Below are 17,237 nucleotides of genomic sequence, written 5' to 3'. Positions count from 1 at the left end.
TACACATTAAATAATCTAATTTAATGATCTTGGAAAGGAGACGAGTATTGGTCATTGCTTGAGGATTTCCTGTCGGGGCCTCATCTCTTGTTATCCTGGGCCTCGCTCTCGGCCTCCTCCTCGTGTCAGGAAACCTCCCACACCGTGGACTCCACCGATCTTCGTGGCCTGGCGGCGACCTCCACGTGGGCATCCAGTCCATCGCTCAGCCGGCTGAAACGGCGAGCCCAGCTGCCGCGGGCCGTGACCTGGCTTCCGGCGATCGAGGTCCGGTTGCTGGCGTCACGGAACAGGCTCATGATGTCCTGGCTGTCGCCCTGAGCCCTCTTGATCCCATGCTGGTACTTGGCCTCCTTGGCCAATAGTTGCTCACGCTGCATTTGGGTCTTCACCTCGGACGGGACATCCGGAATGATGAACTGCATGATGCCAGTGATTACAAACACCACATGCTGGAATTATGGAAGCCCAGTTATTATCTTTACAGTGCAAGAAAACAAATTCGAAATTGGCCAAGATTGTGTCTCCAATTGAAATTCCAATATTATTTAGATTGCTTTAAAATTGAGTTTCTGTTGAAAAACTCTTAGAATCTCTAGCTCTAACATTAATAAAAGGAGCATATATAAACTACCCACCTCAAACACCACAACAAAAGCCAAACGAGCAGCAAAGACATGCCAATAATGGGGACTAAGTCCATAAGGTTCATAGTCCTTAGGGCCATTTCTGCAAGGATACAAAGTTAGTTATGAAACGGCAGATGGGAAAAAACGTAAACGCACCTGTAGCCGCGGTATTGGCAGGTGTCGGGATCCTTTTCACTGACCGATGCACCCCACTCTTCCTTGTAATCGGAGGTATTAAAGATGGACAGCGAGTGCTCAATGTAGCCGGCCAACGTGTGGGTTTCGGAATAAACGAACTTGTAGACCATTCTAGGAATAAAATCGCTGGTGTAGGCGATCACAAAGGCATTCGAGACGACGGCCGTATAGGTGATGATCCGCAGGATGCCGTACCAAGCTCCAATATCCTCGACCCGTTCCGCCAAAGGACGTCTGGCCTGGGTGACCATCTTGTAGGCATCCAAACGGATCTCTGCCACGTTGTTAAGGAGCGCAAACAGCGGTGCCAGAGGAAATGCAGCCACAAACAATGTGACAAATCCATATTGAAGAACTGATATTGATGGAGTAGTTTAGTTTACCCACACAAAGCATTAAGTTATATGAAAAGATACTCACTCATTTCCAGGTACTCATCGAACAAGGCCAGGCGTCCTGGGTCCTGCATGTGGTAGTCCTGTTCCCAAGCCATATGCAAATGCGACTCATCCTTGGTGGCCTAAAAAGAAAATAACAATGTTTAATTAATGTTTTGGCCATTTATAAGAATTATTTTACATCTATTAGTTAATCCTTTAAATATCATAAACGCAAAATTGACATCACCCACCTGTTTATGTTTTCTCTGCCGCCACCAGTTCCAGAACTTAGGAAATAGGTACTCCATGAAATTGTTCCAGCACTGTTTGCCCACCATAATAATGGCCAATTGGATGCAAAGTTCCGACAAGCAGCCCGCCGGGTCGCAGATGTCGTTCTTCAATCGGAAGAACTCACTCCTCCGGGCTCCTTCATCTCCTGGATAATCGAAGAAACGCCCCTTGAAGAAAGCGATGTAGATGAGCGACGAATAAAAGTTCATGAATTCAAAGAAGAAGATCTTAAAAGTGTAGGAGTCTTCGTATTCTGTGTGGGTGCGCGGATTCTCCAGGTTGGTCAACCTTATGGCCATGCGGTGATAGATCTGCAAATTATAAACAGAATAAAGAGAAATCTTGGATATTGGAAAATGAAAGTGGGACATACCCGTGTCAGTAGCATAATGACCACCAAATTGATCAAGGCAGCCGTGACACTGGTGAATAGCTTGGCATGCTCCTTCACGAAGAATCCTCCTCCTCCATAAATAACAGATACCAGAGTTATGCGATACAAAATGGTGCCCAGCACAGCGGAGAGAACCACAGAGATCTGATAATTCCAAATATAAAATTTAAAATTAGCATCATAAAATGTATTATTTAAATTCTATCTCACCATGAAGAGCACTGCACTTCCGGTAATGACAAATCTTATGGATCTATTCCAGGTGGACATGTAGGGTTCCTTTTCCCGCGTGACGGGATTCATGCGATACGTGGTGGCATTCGTCTCAAATTCAGGTCGATTCTCTTCGTCCATGTCCACGTTGTGCAAGTCCCACTCCCAGACAAGCACAGACTGTTTGCGTTTCCAAAGTTCCAGGAATGTCGTGGCTGTTTTTAAGATAGGACCAATTAAATTTGAAGAATTTCAATAAATGTTAAAAAACTTTTTTTTTAAATATAGTAACTGTTCATAAAAATGTTATTCTTTTGAAAAATTGTATACAAATGTACATTTGAATTTATTCATTTTTCATCAGCAAAAGGAAAACCTTTTTTTCTGTTAAGGGTTGGGAGCAACCTACCCCAAAAGGACATGAAGATGGCAAAGAACACCGTCGAGGGATTGTCGAAGAGATAGGTGAGCCGTGAAAAGAGGCAGGACTCAGAGAGTCGCTGGTAGCTGCAGGCCCTGTCGCACAGTGGACATAGGGTGATGTTTCCGGTGCCGTATTCATTGCAGATCTCCTTGCTGGGCGTGTTGTCCTCCGACTCCAGAGTAGCCAGTCCGTAGATGAAGCAGAGGGTGCCCACCACGGACGGGTAGACGAGCATCTCCGTGTAGAAGCCCAGCCAGCAGAAGTACAGGGCAATCTTGTCGCCGAAGTACTTGCGCACCAGGCACAGCGGCTGCTTCTTGTACCATTGCGAGGGATGGGCCCACGTCTGGTAGAGCACCCGGCGGTCCAGCGAGATCCCGCTGGAGTGCGGTCGGTCGTACCGCCCCTCGTGCAACGGGAAGCAGCCCAGGTAGGTGCCGTCGTTCATCAGCCGCCGGATTCCGCTGCGGTCGCTCTCGTCGAACGGCGTCCGGATGAGCACCTGCATCACCATCAGCGAACGCTGGGCACTGGTGAAGGCCGTGGCGCGGTCCTTCACAATAAATCTGTGGGCGGACACATTAACCTTTACTTTAGTTTATATCTATGGTAAAAACTCAATTTTGACAGAAACTTTTAATTAACCAAATGGTTTTTTTGGGAAATTGTTTTTAAAAGTGCCAAAAGTGGTGTTCTTTAGGTTGCGACACATCATTAAAAAAACGTCCTAACACCGTTTCGATTCTTATGAAAATATTTATTGGTGTTAATTTCCTTTATTTCTCTATTTAGTAAATTGGCAACACTTCTGCTTTTAAAGGTTTAAATTTTTCCATTTACATTCAACGTTAAGATTTACTTTTTATTGATTGTAATATATTATGCCAGAAACTAAAAATGATTTTAAATTAATTTTCCTTTATTTATTTCACATTGTATTTATTTATTTTACCTTTTAGAATTCGATACGTTTTTATACGATTCTCAATAAATACCTTAAAATCTAAATTTAAGTTCCTATTTTTAAAAGCAACATTGTTCGGAGTTAATAATTTAACTCTATAGGAATAGATACTCCGCTTCGAGAGATCTGCTTAAAGATATATTGAAGCAGACATCATAGATTGAAAAATAACCACCTTTATGCGTTTTAAAATTGTGCACAAAATTATAAAATCAAAAAATTAAAATGTACAAATTTATGTGCTCCTCAAAATTATACTACTCACTGCTCCTCCGGGTTGCCATTAGCTGTTGCAGCTTTGAATGTAGTTTCTCCCTCCAAAAGCGTTTGGTCCAGCTGAATCCTTTTTGTTAAGCGTTGCCACATATCCTTCCAATACTGCACGTTTCTAAGGACAACGTTCTCCTCGTCCTGTGAGTATAATACCGTTAAAGTCTTTAGAAATAATCAAAATTTTAAAATTTTACCCAAGATGGTTTCACGGATATGGTGATGAATCTTTTGACGGGCAGCTTTAGATTCATGACCTCGGCCAGTCGTGTTTCCAGCCGCCAGGGCAGATGTATCTTTAAAAAGAAGGTCTTTTCGTTGAAAGACTGCGACTTGTCCTCCAGCTCGACCTCGAGTCCCTCCTTGATGAGGTTCTCCATGAAAGACCGCCTATTATCGCGTCGCTTAGCTTCCGCCTCGGTCATCACGCCCAGGTCCTCCTCCTCCCAGGCCAGCACCATGTCCACTTTCCGTCTGCCATCCCGGAACATCAGCGATTCCGGGTCCAGGCCCTCCCGATCCTGTTTGCTGACCCTTCTCTCGTCTCCGGACTCGCCACCGAGGCTATTGCTTTTGCTGGCCTTCCGACTGCCGTAGTAACTCCCACTCACACTACTCGTGGCATCGGAGGCCTTCCTCTCCGTGGGAATGAGTTGGCGGTAGCCGAATTGGTCGGGTAACACGTTCGAGTGCGAGGACTCCATAATCTCGTAGGACTGATTCACTCTATCGGCAGAGCCCAGAGTAGGACTCAAGTTCAAGCCGAGACTTCTTCGCATGGCTGTACCAGGTATATCCTCCTCATTGCTGCCCATGATCTTGGGACCAAAGGCCTGCGTGGGACTCGGTTCCGCCGACTCCGATTCCAGATGCGTGGGCATTGGCACAGCAATCGAGTGCGATTTGGGGAACAGCGGGTTGCCATTGCTGGTCCGCATCACCGAGGAGTTGAGCCACTTTTCCGTGTAGGCAGCAGATCCAGCTCGAGCCCGACTGGCACTCAGCTTGGATTTGGGCGGGATTGGAGTGGCGGGCTTTGCTGGTCCCACTGGCTCATTATCGTCCCCTTGGCAGCGGTATATGTCAACTGTCGTATCAATTATGGCTGGTCTTGGTTGGAGATCGGAGTCAATTAAAACAGTCTCCTGTGGATTTAGGTTGCAGAATGAATAATCGGGGGGCAACAAGACATAAGCCGCACTTACTCCGTATCCAATCAATCTTCCGGCCACTATTCCACTATCCTGGCTAAGTCTTCGTGGTCGTAGTTTCGTCTGACTCCGGCGGCTCATGCGTTCGCTCTTGGCCGGACTGGACATCACCTCCCGGCGGGGAGAGGGTTCTGGGGATTGGCGCGGGCTTCGCAGCGTTGGCACCGAAAGGAATCCTGGAGGGGAACAAGAATTGATTTACGGTTAGTTTTTATACCATCTTGCTAAACTTTCGACAGTTCTAAAATGTCTACAGTATACTCTTACCTATAATAACACTGGTTAATCATTAATTGAATTAAGTCAAGCAAAATAAAAATAAATTCTTATATAAAATTATTATTTATTATTATTACATTTTTTATTTGGCATAAATATCACGCAAAATAATTAAATTAGTCATTTTTTAGATTATTAAAAAATATAATTTGCTTGCAATATCTATGCTACTTGCAAGAATAACCAAAAAAAGTGAAAAGGCAACGACTATTTAAAATTTGTTAATAAATGGAAATATCTTATTTGGTTATTCAGCCTTTAAGCTTCAAAGTTTGAAATTAAACCACTGTATAACTCTCGTAACTGAAAGTCGCAATAAGGAATATAAGAACGTCATGCCAATCAATAACTCAAAGTTTTCATAATTCGAATTTTTTTCGAGTTACAGAAGTTGGATTTTAATAAAAACAATAATATTTAAAAGCTATTGTGCGAATTTCTTAAAAATGTTAGTAGCCCTCCCTTGTCCTACTCACTGGGAAACTGAAAGACCGATTGCTCACTGGTCCTGTCGGCCTCCCGGGCGGCGCTGCCGATGAGATCCTCTCGAGAACTGGCCTCCGTTATGGGGGCGGTGCTCTCATCCTCGACGCTGTCGATGCGTATCTGAAAGATGTGTGACCTCTCGCCGGACCTTCCTTCGTGACTGCTCATCGTCGTCTCTCGCCAGGAGCTATGGCGTCATGGAACTCTGTGGGTCGTAATTGGATGGGCGACAGGTCATATGGGGCCACTTTCTAATTTGGCCTAGTTTGAAGACTCGGTTCCGAAGCACCTGCTCCGTTACCCATAATAAACTATTTAAAGTATCAAGTTCGGAAACTTGAGGGGGGGAGCCTTAGTGGGTTGTCAATCAAAAGTTGTCAGGCTGCACATACTTTTATCCCCCGATTCGACGAGAGTCCGTCGGGCATTAACTATTCATGTATGTTTATACTACTGGCCTCGAGCTGGGCGTTAATTTGTACCCTGAAGAGTATTTGTATCTTCATTTGCAAGCGCGTTCCAATCAAAAGGTGAACTCGCATTCGACATTGACCCATGGATGGTGTTTGTATAGCCCGATGTGGGTTCTGGCCGTGGGTTTGGGGAAAGGCGAAAGGCGAAAGCCATTGGGAATAATGCCTTCACATTAACATTAGCCACCAGTGCACCATGGGAGCGAGTCCAGTTGGGTCGCAAAATGGAAGGGGGAGAACAAACTTGTTGCTACGAGTGGTGAACACTTTCCCAGGCGGACGAATGACAATAGTTCTAAATAATTGCCCTAGATTTGGTATTGGGATATGAGTATGGATATGGAAATGTGGGGTCAGTGGATAGCCACTGGGCGACAGACAAACAAATCCATTCGCGGACTCAAACTCGTACCTGGATCACTAATAAGCGACGGACGTCCTGGAAATGTCAGCGTTCGTTGGCAGTTGTGAAAAGTCCCATGCCATTGAAGTAATCACAACAATTGAAGGATTATTGATTCGCTCCTGTCGGTTCCCAGCTGTATATGAGTAATCGATTATTGATTTGCGGCTCCCATTCAGATGAGGCTGGAGTTCAGTGGTTAAGTCTTATGGTGTCACTTTCACAATAATAGATCGGCATAAGATCTTTCAGTGGTGGGCATTATCTTAATATTACTTTTTTTTCTATTCCCAGCTCGAACTGACCCACTATTGATTTTGTGTGGCTTATGGTTATTATCTTTCAATCAAGTTTCACATTATCCAAGCACACGCTCGCACGTCCATCCTAGCCACTTCTAATAGCACTTAACTTTGACAGTTCCGCTCTGCATATGGAGTACCGCTCACCACGACGGTTCCCGACCGATTGACCGACCTGGAGCTATGACCCACTGGTCAGGACAGTGACACTCTGGGACAGATAGGTAATCACGGCAGTACTCGTAGTCGTGGCTCTCTCGACGAGTGGACGACAAGAATACGACCATGGAGGGAGTACTATCCGCAGTGATGGGTGGTATCTACTCATTGTACCTATGTGGTATCCTAAATTGGGACTTTTTACAATTTAGCTAACATATATTGAAAGCTCTAAATAACGAATTATAACTAAGATCAAGATATAAACAAGGGAGGTAAGCTAGAATTGAATATCCCATTAAGGTTGTAATCTTATTATGAATTTAAAATTCCACACCAATGTCAAACTAAACTAAAAATCATAAAATATTAAAATATTGAGCATAAACCAAAAAAAAATTACGAATATTAAAAAAACAATAAAAGGAAATATGAGCAAAAAAAAATGTATTTCGAATTAAAACAATTTTTACAAATATTTTCAAATTGTTAAGCCAATAAAGGTAGAATCAATCTGTACTTTCCCATCACCGCCGTTTCCGTAGTTCTTACGCATTTAGAATAAGTCTGGGGGACCTGCGGAGGGTACTTTTAACACGAATATCCTATTAATATGGTATTTGACTCGCTGCACGAGGTTCTTCGTGATAACTTTCTAATTTTAAATCATGCCGACTGTCGAGGCAAACATTTCCTGACCAATGTGTTGATAGTTGTAAATGACGTAAGTTTTTCAAAGGGTCTTTGGTAGCGCTTTGGCTTACATATGTAATGGAGGTTGACCTATAGACAAAATTAATATCAGGCCTGAATGAAGCTATCCCAGGGGCACCCTAAACAACGAACCTTTGATGAGTACTTGCTCAAATTGGAGACAATAAAAATAGAGTCCTATGCGACTTGTCAGGTACTCGTATGTTGGAAGTACTATTATTGTACGGCTGGGAATCTATTTTGATTGAATGCAAGTCATTAATAACTTGGAACCTTTTCTTTATTAGGGTATTTCGGGGGCTAGTGCGTGCTGATATGACCGTTTTTCGGTTTTTTTTGGATTTGATTGACAGTATCGTATTGTAAGTTAAGTACAAGTAGATTTTACGAATTAAGGCATGCAAATGACATTTATTTGTTTTCGATGTTGCGTCAAATTATTGACTTGTTTTACTGGGTAACTTAAAGAACTTCAAAATTATAGATTCTTAATGTGTTTTTTTTTAAATTTACCCCGTTTTGAATGCCACATTGCACTTATTTTATTTAATAATAAAAAACCATTTAAAGCCATTCAAAATGTCATAAAGGACTAATTACCTGAAAAAAATAAACTTTTTTTTATCACAAAAAAATGACAATCTTAAATCCTTATGATTATCATAATCATTTTAATACATACTCCTAATATAAGATTTAAAAAATATACGATAAAAACAAAATTACGTTGGATTTGCTTAAAAAACAAATCGTAAAATAGATTTATATTCACATGCAAGAGTGCTTTTTTAGTATATGTATGTATTTAACCACCACCAAAAATATATCTTAGTTAAATCAGATCGAAAGTGCACCGCTGATCACGTCGTCTGCATCGCTTTTGCACTGCTGCAGGACATCCAGTTCGCAGCTGCTGGTCAATCTATTGAAGAACTCTCCCTGGGAGCACGATCCCTCGATCTTTTGGCCATGGACGCAGGTGAAGTATCCGCGGCAGTTGTCTGCATCCCGGGCCAGCTGACCATGTTTGCCGTTGCAGACCCCCACTCGTTCGCCATTCTCCATGAGACAGGTTCCATCGTTTTGCCGGCAGATTCCCAAAAGGCTGTCGAAACTTTCACCATTGCGACATCGCTGGGAGACGGGTTCATCGTCGTCGCAGCTGGTGTACCGCCTACAATCACCCTGCTCCGCCACGAAGGCACCGTTTCCGATGACCCCACATATTCCGGCAAAGGAAGTGGCCGCATCCTTGCAGATTCCGCTTGTTGCAGCCCTTTCCTGGACACCAAGCTCCGTCTGTTGGGACTCCACAGGTTTCTCTGTCCGGCTATCTCCATCTGAACTGACCTCATAGGCCTGGCACTGCTCCAGTGTGGCGTTAAAGAAGTAGTTCGTGTAGCACAGCTCATGGCGGAGTTTCCCAGAAACGCACAGATAAAAGTTATTGCAGTTGGCCGGATCGGGCATAATATATCCATGTTTGCCCTCGCAAACCAGCGGATCTGGGGGCACATGCTGGTTGTTTGGGTCGTCACCATCGTCGGGAACTGGTACCACCAGCGGGCAGGAGCCATCGTCCGCCAGGCAGAGTAGTTGCTCCGAATCAAAGAAGGTTCCCGCAGCACATTGCTGCGCCGTGGCCCTTCCTCCGACGCAGATAAAGTAGCGGGTGCAGTCAGTCCGATTGGCCAGGAAGCTGCCATCCTGAAGGTTTCCACAGCTATAGACATAGCTGACATTTCCCTGCAGCTGACCATTGGGACACAGTTGGACGGCCTGGGACTCCGGCTCGCAGATGGATAGCACCGGATTGAATTGGTGCTGTGCCGGACACTCCACAGGTACGGCTAATCCCTTGACGCAGGCGTAGTACAGGTTGCAGTAGAGCTCGTGTGGAATTTTTACTCCATGGAGACCGGAGCACAGCCTGGGTGCTGTTCCCGAGTCGTCCTGATTGTTGGCCGAGCGACACTGACCGTGATCCGCGCGGCAAATCGAGAGCAGGCTGTGGAAGTACTGACCCTCGTCACATTGCATCAGGCTGGTTCCATTCTGGCTGGAGCAGCTGTAGTAGGAGCGGCAATCATCCGGATGAGCCACCAACTTGCCATCCAAGCCCGAGCAAAGGGCCAGCTGGCAGGAGCCATCGTTCGGACGACAGTATCCTTGGTTGGAGTCGAAGAAGCTGCCCGAGGAGCAGCTCTGCGGAAAAGCGGGCACTTGCTGCAGACATATGTAAAACTTTGTGCAGTCCGTGGGGTCGGAAACACTAAGACCATCCAATTGACCCAGGCACTGGTTCTCCGTGGCGAGATCCTTCGTCTTCAGTTGGCATTGTGACTGCAACTGGCACTTGTTGAGACTGGCCGCGAAACTGTGCCCCCTCAGGCAGCTACCCAGATGCCACTCCTCCGCCTCGCAGTAGAGGAACGACTGGGAACAGTTGTTCCCGAACTGCGCTCGCAGTTCGCCCTCCGCACAGATGCGCCTCATCCCATTGTCCTGGCAACTTCCATCGCTGGGCACACATCCAAGCATGGGCTCGAACTGCTCCCGTTCCTGGCAGCGCTTCCTAATCCACTGGCCACCGGAGCAGAGCTCATAGCTGTGGCAACTGGCCACCAAGGATCTACTGCTTCCACTGGAGCAGTTGCCCCCACTCTGCTCCGTCGGCAGGGAACACTGCCCGGCATCGTTGGGCAGACAGTAGTTGTGCTCCCGGCTAAAGTACATGCCCAAAGGACACTGCTGGAGCCACCAGGAGTTGTCCAGACACATGAGGTAGCTGTGACAGCCTCCGGCCGACGAAGGACGCACTGCCAGGTGCTGGCAGAGCTGGGAGAAATTGCCAGCTGTCTGGCTTCTCGCCCAACCGCAAATGGTTTGATTCTTATCCTGCTCAAGGCCCTTGGGCAAGGGCAGACAGGAGCCTATCATAGCTGAGAAGTAGTGCTGTTTGGGGCAGTTTCGCAAACGCCACTTGCCACCGGAGCAACGGAAGTACTGCAGGCAGCTGCCACTCTTGGCCACAACTATCTGGGATTCGGTGAAGTTGCTGCAGACCGGTAGATTCGATACCCTGGCGAAGGCGCAGACCATGTCATCCCGGGGCTCCAAGCAGCGCTGCTGCTCTGGATTGTAGTACCGCTGGTCGGAGCAAGTGCGTCGCCGCCAGTGGCCATCGATGCAGACCTCGTACTGGGAACAGTTCGCTGGCACCGAACGCTTCTCATCCTTGTCACACATCTGGAAAAATACAAAAGTGGGTGCATTAAAAAGATTAAGTGTCAAGGTTATTGAGCCGATAAGGTGAAGCCCATAGAATGGAAATGTTGTTAGGAAAATTAAAAAAAAGTTGTAATTTAAAAATAAAATAAATATGAAAATATTTATAAATATCCCTTTGATATTTGACCTTATTTAGTTTTAGAATCTTTTAAGTTAACAAGAACTAAATATTTGTATATATAACTTTTTGAAAACTACTAATCTGGTACTTGGTAAACTCAACATTTTATAGGAAATTTAATAAAATTTTAAATAATTTAATGTAGACATTATTTTTCTAAATAAGTTTACCCCTTAGTTCTTTTTAATTTCTATAAAATGTCGAGTATTCCTATTCAGTTTTTCCAGTACGGTTCCCCCTTTATTTACATAAAAATTAAAAGCTTAAATCCTTCAAATAAAAATCTTACAAAATAAAGCCCCCATTACCTTCAACATTTTCCCTTTTTCTGAAAGATGGCAAAATCCACAAGTTCCATTCTATAGGCACACAAATGAAAAGCCGAAATTTTGTAATTCATCTATTTTGAATTTATTATAGCGTATATGTGGGTAAAATACATTATTGGGTATTTAATACGTATAGAAGTGGAACAAGCGGAACATTCACATTAAACATAACTCATAAATAACAACTAATGTCATAAGGTAGAGTAAGAGTATAAAAAGCTAGCCCAAAGCTGGCTTAGAACAGTTTCGGGAAGTATTTCTTGAACAAGGAGAGGGACCTTACGTTTTCCTCCGCCTCCACGGAACGCTTCTGGATGCTGTGGCTCGCGCACAGGCCGAGTTCGGGGTCGAAGATCTGTCCCAAGGCGCAGGGATGGTAGGTGACGCTGATCTTCTGCTGGTCATCGCAGGAGCAGAATCCGGACTTGGTGTTTTCGGCGGCAAAGGGCTCGAATTGCCCTCGCTTGAGGCACTCCTGAAGGTTGCAGGAGATCATCGCAATAACGTTCTTCAGCTGGCACAATCCCTGGACTTTGTCGAACACGAATCCCTTTTCGCAGTGATGGAAGGAGGGCACACCGTCGCAGGAGCAGAATCCTTCAGTGGTGTTCATCGCCTCGAAGGCTTCGAACGGAGCTCGATTCAAACAGTTGGTGTAATCGCAAGAAGCGATCACACAGGATCCCATGCTCTGCTCGTAAACATGTTCGTCCGCACAACTGACGAAGGTGGATACGCCCACATCCTGGCAGCTGCAGTATCCACTGGTCGTATTGATGGCGGCAAAGGGTGCGGCCAGAAGGGCACGGTTATTGCATCGGCTGTGATCGCAGATGCTGGAGGCAGTGATCTTGGTGGTGCCCCCCACGCAGGCCGCTAGATCGCTGTCGAAACTGGCACCCTCCGGGCAATCATTGAACACCGGAGTTCCGATCACGCACAGGCAGAAGCCCTCAACCGTATTTAGAGCCCCATAGGCGTAATAGTCGTCGCTGTTGTCGCATTTACCCGCTTCGCAAACGCACTCGGATGCCTGGTAACCATTAAGTGAGATTAAATGAATGTATCTCTAAAAAACATGCCCATCCACTTACCGCCACCGGTCCGCAGCGCTCCTCTTTCGGAAAGAACACCATATCGGCGCTGCACTTGCCCAGGAACACCTCGTCGTTTTCACAGTAGCAGAAGGAGTCGCTATTCTCGCTGGCCGAATTAGTTGGGAAGGGCACGTAGTCGCTCAAGGTGGCGCACTTGCTAGCATCGCATTCGCAGGCCGCACTGTTGTCCTGCAAAAGTTCCAAGATTCTGGTAAAATACCTTATTTCCACCCACAAGTTGTTTCCTTACCACAGGCGTTTGGCAAATTCCCAGGGATGTAGAGAACTCCTGGTCATTGGGACAGAGTAAGAAGTTAGGCAGACCACCCTCGCAATAGCAGAAGCCATCCACTCCCTCGTTGGGCAGGTAAGGAGTGTATTCCGACAAGACATCACATTTTTCGGCATCGCATTTGGAGACAGCACAGGGATCCTGGCAAAATAATGCAGTCATTGTTACATGCCTCCAAATACTCAGTAAAAAGGTGCAAGATTTATTGGCTTATATCCCCATTGCCACACTTACCACTGGCTCCGTGCAAATTGCTTGTTCAGGGTCGTAGACCAGGTCATTGGAACAGACCCTATAGATTGGGCAATAATCGAGGCAGTAGCAGAAGGCAGAAGGTTCGCCCTCAACGGAGAAGGTATCGTAATCGGGCTTGGTCTCACACGCGGTGGCATCGCAGACATTCTTTTCGCAAGTGGTTTCGCTCTGGAAATATATTATACATTGAAGATGGTCGAACTTAAACACTGCAAAATACATACCCCAGTGTTAAAGCAGGCACCCAGCTCGGTGTCATATTGGGAATCGGCTGGGCAGCTGGTATACTTGGGAACCTCATCCACGCAGACACAGAAGCCGTCGGTGGTATCCAAGGCCGGAAGATAAGTGAAGTCAGACTTTCCCACGCAGCCATTGCGGCAGCAACGTGGCTAAAATAGGAATTGGAATTCCTGATATCATCTATAATTTGCAGGATAAAACCGAGGGACTCACATCAGCCTGGGGAATGAGGACGCATTGAAGTTCCTTGCTGTCAAAAGTGTAGCCGATGGGGCAGGGCACTGAGACGGGTTCGTTGGCTCGGCACAAGCAGAAACTATTCGGGTCCTCGTAGTCCTGGGAAACATAGTACTCCGACTCACCCTTGCACTCCCGAGGATCACAGTTTCCTGTCTGTAATTGGGAAAGTAATGGCAGAGGTTTTTTTTAACTTGCTTAGCCTTCCATCGTCCCAGCTACTTACGAAAGTGCATATCGCTTCAGCTTCGTCGAAGAACAAGCCCGTGGGGCAGGAGTTGATATATCCGCCACCATCTTGGCACTCACAGAAAGTCGAGGAGTCATTACTTAGAGAGGGATATGCCGACCACTCAGCGGCAGTCTTGCACACGGTCTGGTCGCAATCGGTCTGGAGTTGGATAAGGAGGTTCATGTTAAGGACAATCATTGTGCACGTGACCGGTGAAGGCAACTACTATACTTATAATACTAATAAAGCAGATATATACAGAAGCAGCGGTTAAAATTGAAATTATTAATGCGGGTGCATTCTTAAATCATTTGGGAAGCGGCAAGATAAAATCCTTAAATATTTTTTTAAGACATTTTTTGTGCCAAAATTTGATATCACAAATCTTGTACTTGTAAAGGAACGACATCATATTTGATTGATTTTGATTAATTAGTTATAAAATATTGATGATTTAAAAATGGATGATTTATAAAAATTTCCTCAAATAGTATATAAAATAAATATTGCCTGAACATAATTGATTGGAAAACGATGAAAATGAACTTGTGTATCGCGAACAAAAAAAGAAGATAATTGCGGACAATTAGTATACAAAGGTTATACGACAATTGCATTTGCTGCTATTAGAAGTTCATGGTTTTTTTTTAAGGAAATAAAACGATTTTTTTTATCACTGGAAACTTCCAAACTTGCAAAAAATTAAACCCTTTTGGAAGTAAAGTTACTTACACTGGGCTGGGACTGGCATATGCCCAGGTCTACGTCATATGCAGAGTTAGCCGGGCAGGACGCAATGGTCGCCACGTTATTGCGGCACAGGTAAAACTTGGTGGAATCTCCAGCCACGGGATAGGTGGTGTCATCAGAGGCGGTGGCGCAGTTCTTGGCCGAGCACGCCACGGTTGCGGAGCACAGACCAGTGGAGGAATCGAAAGCCTCGCCAGAGGGGCACTGAACCGCTTGGGCCACTCCGTCCGTGCACTGGAAGTACTTGGTGCAAATGGGATGGGCGACGTTGCCGTTTCCGCAGGTGCAAGGATTGATGCACTTGGCATTCACATCGATGGCGCACTCACCAGCGCCATTGTACCACTCATCGGCTTCACAGAAGTGCTCCGTGGCCAGGCCGTTCCAGCAGGTCAAATAGCTGGTGCAGTCGGTCGGATTCGGCATCTGGTAGCCATTTGGCTTGTTGGAACACACCCAACAGGTGGCCTTGGTGTCCGGAGCACAGACGCCGCTGCAGTTCTTGAAGACATTGCCCACGCCGCACAAGCCCTCCACCAGCTGGCCATTCTCGCAGATCAGGTACTTGTCGCAATCGGTGGGGTGACTAACGATGCTTCCCTGCTCGATGCCACCCTCGCAGGTGCAGTCCTCCACACTTCGCTTCTGGCGCGATCCACTCGATCTGTTCTCGGGGCAAACGTGGTCGGAGTCCTCGCGGCAAATGCCCACGGAGGCGTCGAAGTAGTAGTCCTTGAGGCAGGTCTCGTCCTGCCACTGGCCATCGATGCAGGCCTGGTAGCTCCAGCAGTTCTTGCCACTGGCTGGGGGATCTCGGGCGTTGCACTGGTTAGTGGTGGTCGTGGCTCCAATGCACACTTTATTTTCATCCACTTCGCAAATGTTCAGAAGCGAGTTGTAATAACTACCACCTTCACAGGGGGTTGATGTCCATTCGCCATTGACACACTTCAAGTACTTGCTGCAGTCCTGGGGATCCACTTCCGTGGCTCCTTCCGCGCAATCCGCCACACAGCACTCGTTCTTCTCGTCCACCACGCAAACCTTGAGGGTGGAATTAAACAAGTTGCCCTTTCCGCAATCTCCGGCCTTTAGGGCGCCGTCGGTGCAGATGAAGTACTTGCGGCAATTGTCGGCATCGGAAATAATGTCGGAATTTTTAACATCACCACAGTCGCAGGATGTAGGAGGTTCCGTGGTTGTTGAATCTTCACAGGGTTCGGTGGTCGTGGTTGTTACATCTTCACAGGGTTCGGTGGTCGTGGTTGTTACATCTTCACAGGGTTCGGTGGTCGTGGTTGTTACATCTTCACAGGGTTCGGTGGTCGTGGTTGTTATATCTTCACAGGGTTCGGTGGTTGACTCCGTGGAACATTCGCCGGGAACACAGCCCCAGTCGGTATTTTCGAAATGGCTGCCTTCGGGACACTCCTGGGCGGTGGCCGTGTTGTCGGAGCACACGTAAAACAGGGAACAGCTGGACTTATCGGCCACAGCGGATCCATCAGCCTTTCCAATGCAGTAGTTCACCCAGCATTGGGAGTTTCCAGTATCGACGGTGCAGGCATCAACAGTAGTGTTGAAGAAGCTGCCCGAGGGGCAAGTCTGGAGGGTGGCTTCCGCATCCGAGCACACGTAGTAGCTGCCGCAGTTGTCCTTGTTTGCCAGGGAAACTCCGCTCGCCTTACCGATACACAGGTTCTGCCAGCAAGTGGACGCCGGATCCGGAAGACAGGCACTCAACGTCTCGTTGAAATAACTGCCGGAATCGCACTTTTGCGGGTAGGCCAACTGCTCGTCGCAGATGTAGAACTCAGCACAAGTACCGCTTTTGGCCAGGTAAGCACCGTTCACCTCCTTGGAGCACACATTGGTGGTCTGCAGGAGATGGGATAGGAATTAAGTGTGTTGGGATAAGGAAAAAGTGGTAAAAAAACCAAAGATTTCATTAGCTCCCAGTGGTTACCCTTAGGAAGGATTTAATTTTAAGTAAGATCTTACCTCGGCGAGAGGAGCTACCAGGCTGAGCTTGCACAGACTGCGTCCTGCATTGGAGCATTTACCGTTCTTAGGGTTATACTCCTTGCCCACCGGACATGTCACCGTGCGAACGTTGTTCTTCGAGGAGCATCGGTAGTAGCTGGAGCAACTCAAGGGTTTTGGCCAGTGCGTCGAGAGGCCCCGAATTTTCCGGTATATGCATTCTGGGTCGGCGGCTCCAACGAGGGCAGCCACTGTAGTGAGTGTCACCACAGCTAGTAGAGTAACTGGAGATGGGAAAGGTTATTAAGGTCCTAGTTACTATTAGGATCCTGCCCTTGCTCACCTTTCATCTTGTTCACTTGTATTATTCCACTTGTGACGGTCGAAATGTACTCCACATCATTGCCAAAAATTTGATGCCTTTTATATACATTATTAGTGGTGACTGCCAGACTTAAGTTTCCCTTATCGCAATCAATTATGTTGATCATGTTAGACATGCGCCTATCATGTCAGTCTAATTGAGGTGTGAACTCTGGGCACTGTAGTTCCTGGAAGCCATCACCTTTCGCAGTGGAACCACTCCCCGAAATTCGATGTTTGGAATTCGCAAA

The 17,237-nt window shown here is 46.5% G+C and overlaps 3 protein-coding genes across 3 annotated transcripts; all 3 read right to left on the bottom strand.

Moving 5' to 3' along the window:
• Window positions 1-125: 125 nt before the first annotated feature.
• Window positions 126-7,069, bottom strand: LOC108037592 (anoctamin-4). Its single transcript, XM_017114196.2, has 13 exons — window positions 6,628-7,069; window positions 5,733-5,947; window positions 4,972-5,153; window positions 3,964-4,911; window positions 3,762-3,907; window positions 2,518-3,098; window positions 2,106-2,323; window positions 1,875-2,039; window positions 1,459-1,812; window positions 1,248-1,347; window positions 786-1,182; window positions 639-729; window positions 126-452 (listed from the first exon to the last, which is right to left on the bottom strand). Exons 2-13 carry the CDS (start codon window positions 5,908-5,910, stop codon window positions 126-128), a joined length of 3,687 nt encoding a protein of 1,228 aa, XP_016969685.1. The 5' UTR covers window positions 5,911-5,947; window positions 6,628-7,069.
• A 1,561-nt stretch (window positions 7,070-8,630) lies between these two features.
• On the bottom strand, window positions 8,631-11,042 carry LOC108037590 (proprotein convertase subtilisin/kexin type 5-like). Its single transcript, XM_017114194.2, has one exon. The coding sequence runs from the start codon at window positions 11,040-11,042 to the stop codon at window positions 8,631-8,633; it is 2,412 nt and encodes an 803-aa protein (XP_016969683.1).
• Window positions 11,043-11,623: 581 nt separating this feature from the next.
• On the bottom strand, window positions 11,624-17,005 carry LOC108037600 (chitin-binding domain protein cbd-1). The gene is made up of 11 exons (XM_017114217.2): window positions 16,967-17,005; window positions 16,642-16,907; window positions 15,948-16,518; window positions 14,623-15,914; window positions 13,885-14,049; window positions 13,635-13,814; window positions 13,403-13,570; window positions 13,158-13,346; window positions 12,882-13,064; window positions 12,629-12,820; window positions 11,624-12,567 (listed from the first exon to the last, which is right to left on the bottom strand). Exons 1-11 carry the CDS (start codon window positions 16,971-16,973, stop codon window positions 11,770-11,772), a joined length of 4,011 nt encoding a protein of 1,336 aa, XP_016969706.1. The 5' UTR covers window positions 16,974-17,005; the 3' UTR covers window positions 11,624-11,769.
• Window positions 17,006-17,237: the final 232 nt, after the last annotated feature.

The sequence above is a fragment of the Drosophila rhopaloa genome, unplaced genomic scaffold, assembly GCF_018152115.1.
Source record: "Drosophila rhopaloa isolate 14029-0021.01 unplaced genomic scaffold, ASM1815211v1 contig_163, whole genome shotgun sequence".
NCBI lineage: Eukaryota > Metazoa > Arthropoda > Insecta > Diptera > Drosophilidae > Drosophila > Drosophila rhopaloa.
Note: the sequence above shows the minus strand (reverse complement) of the source record. Positions and strands in the feature narration are given on the sequence as shown.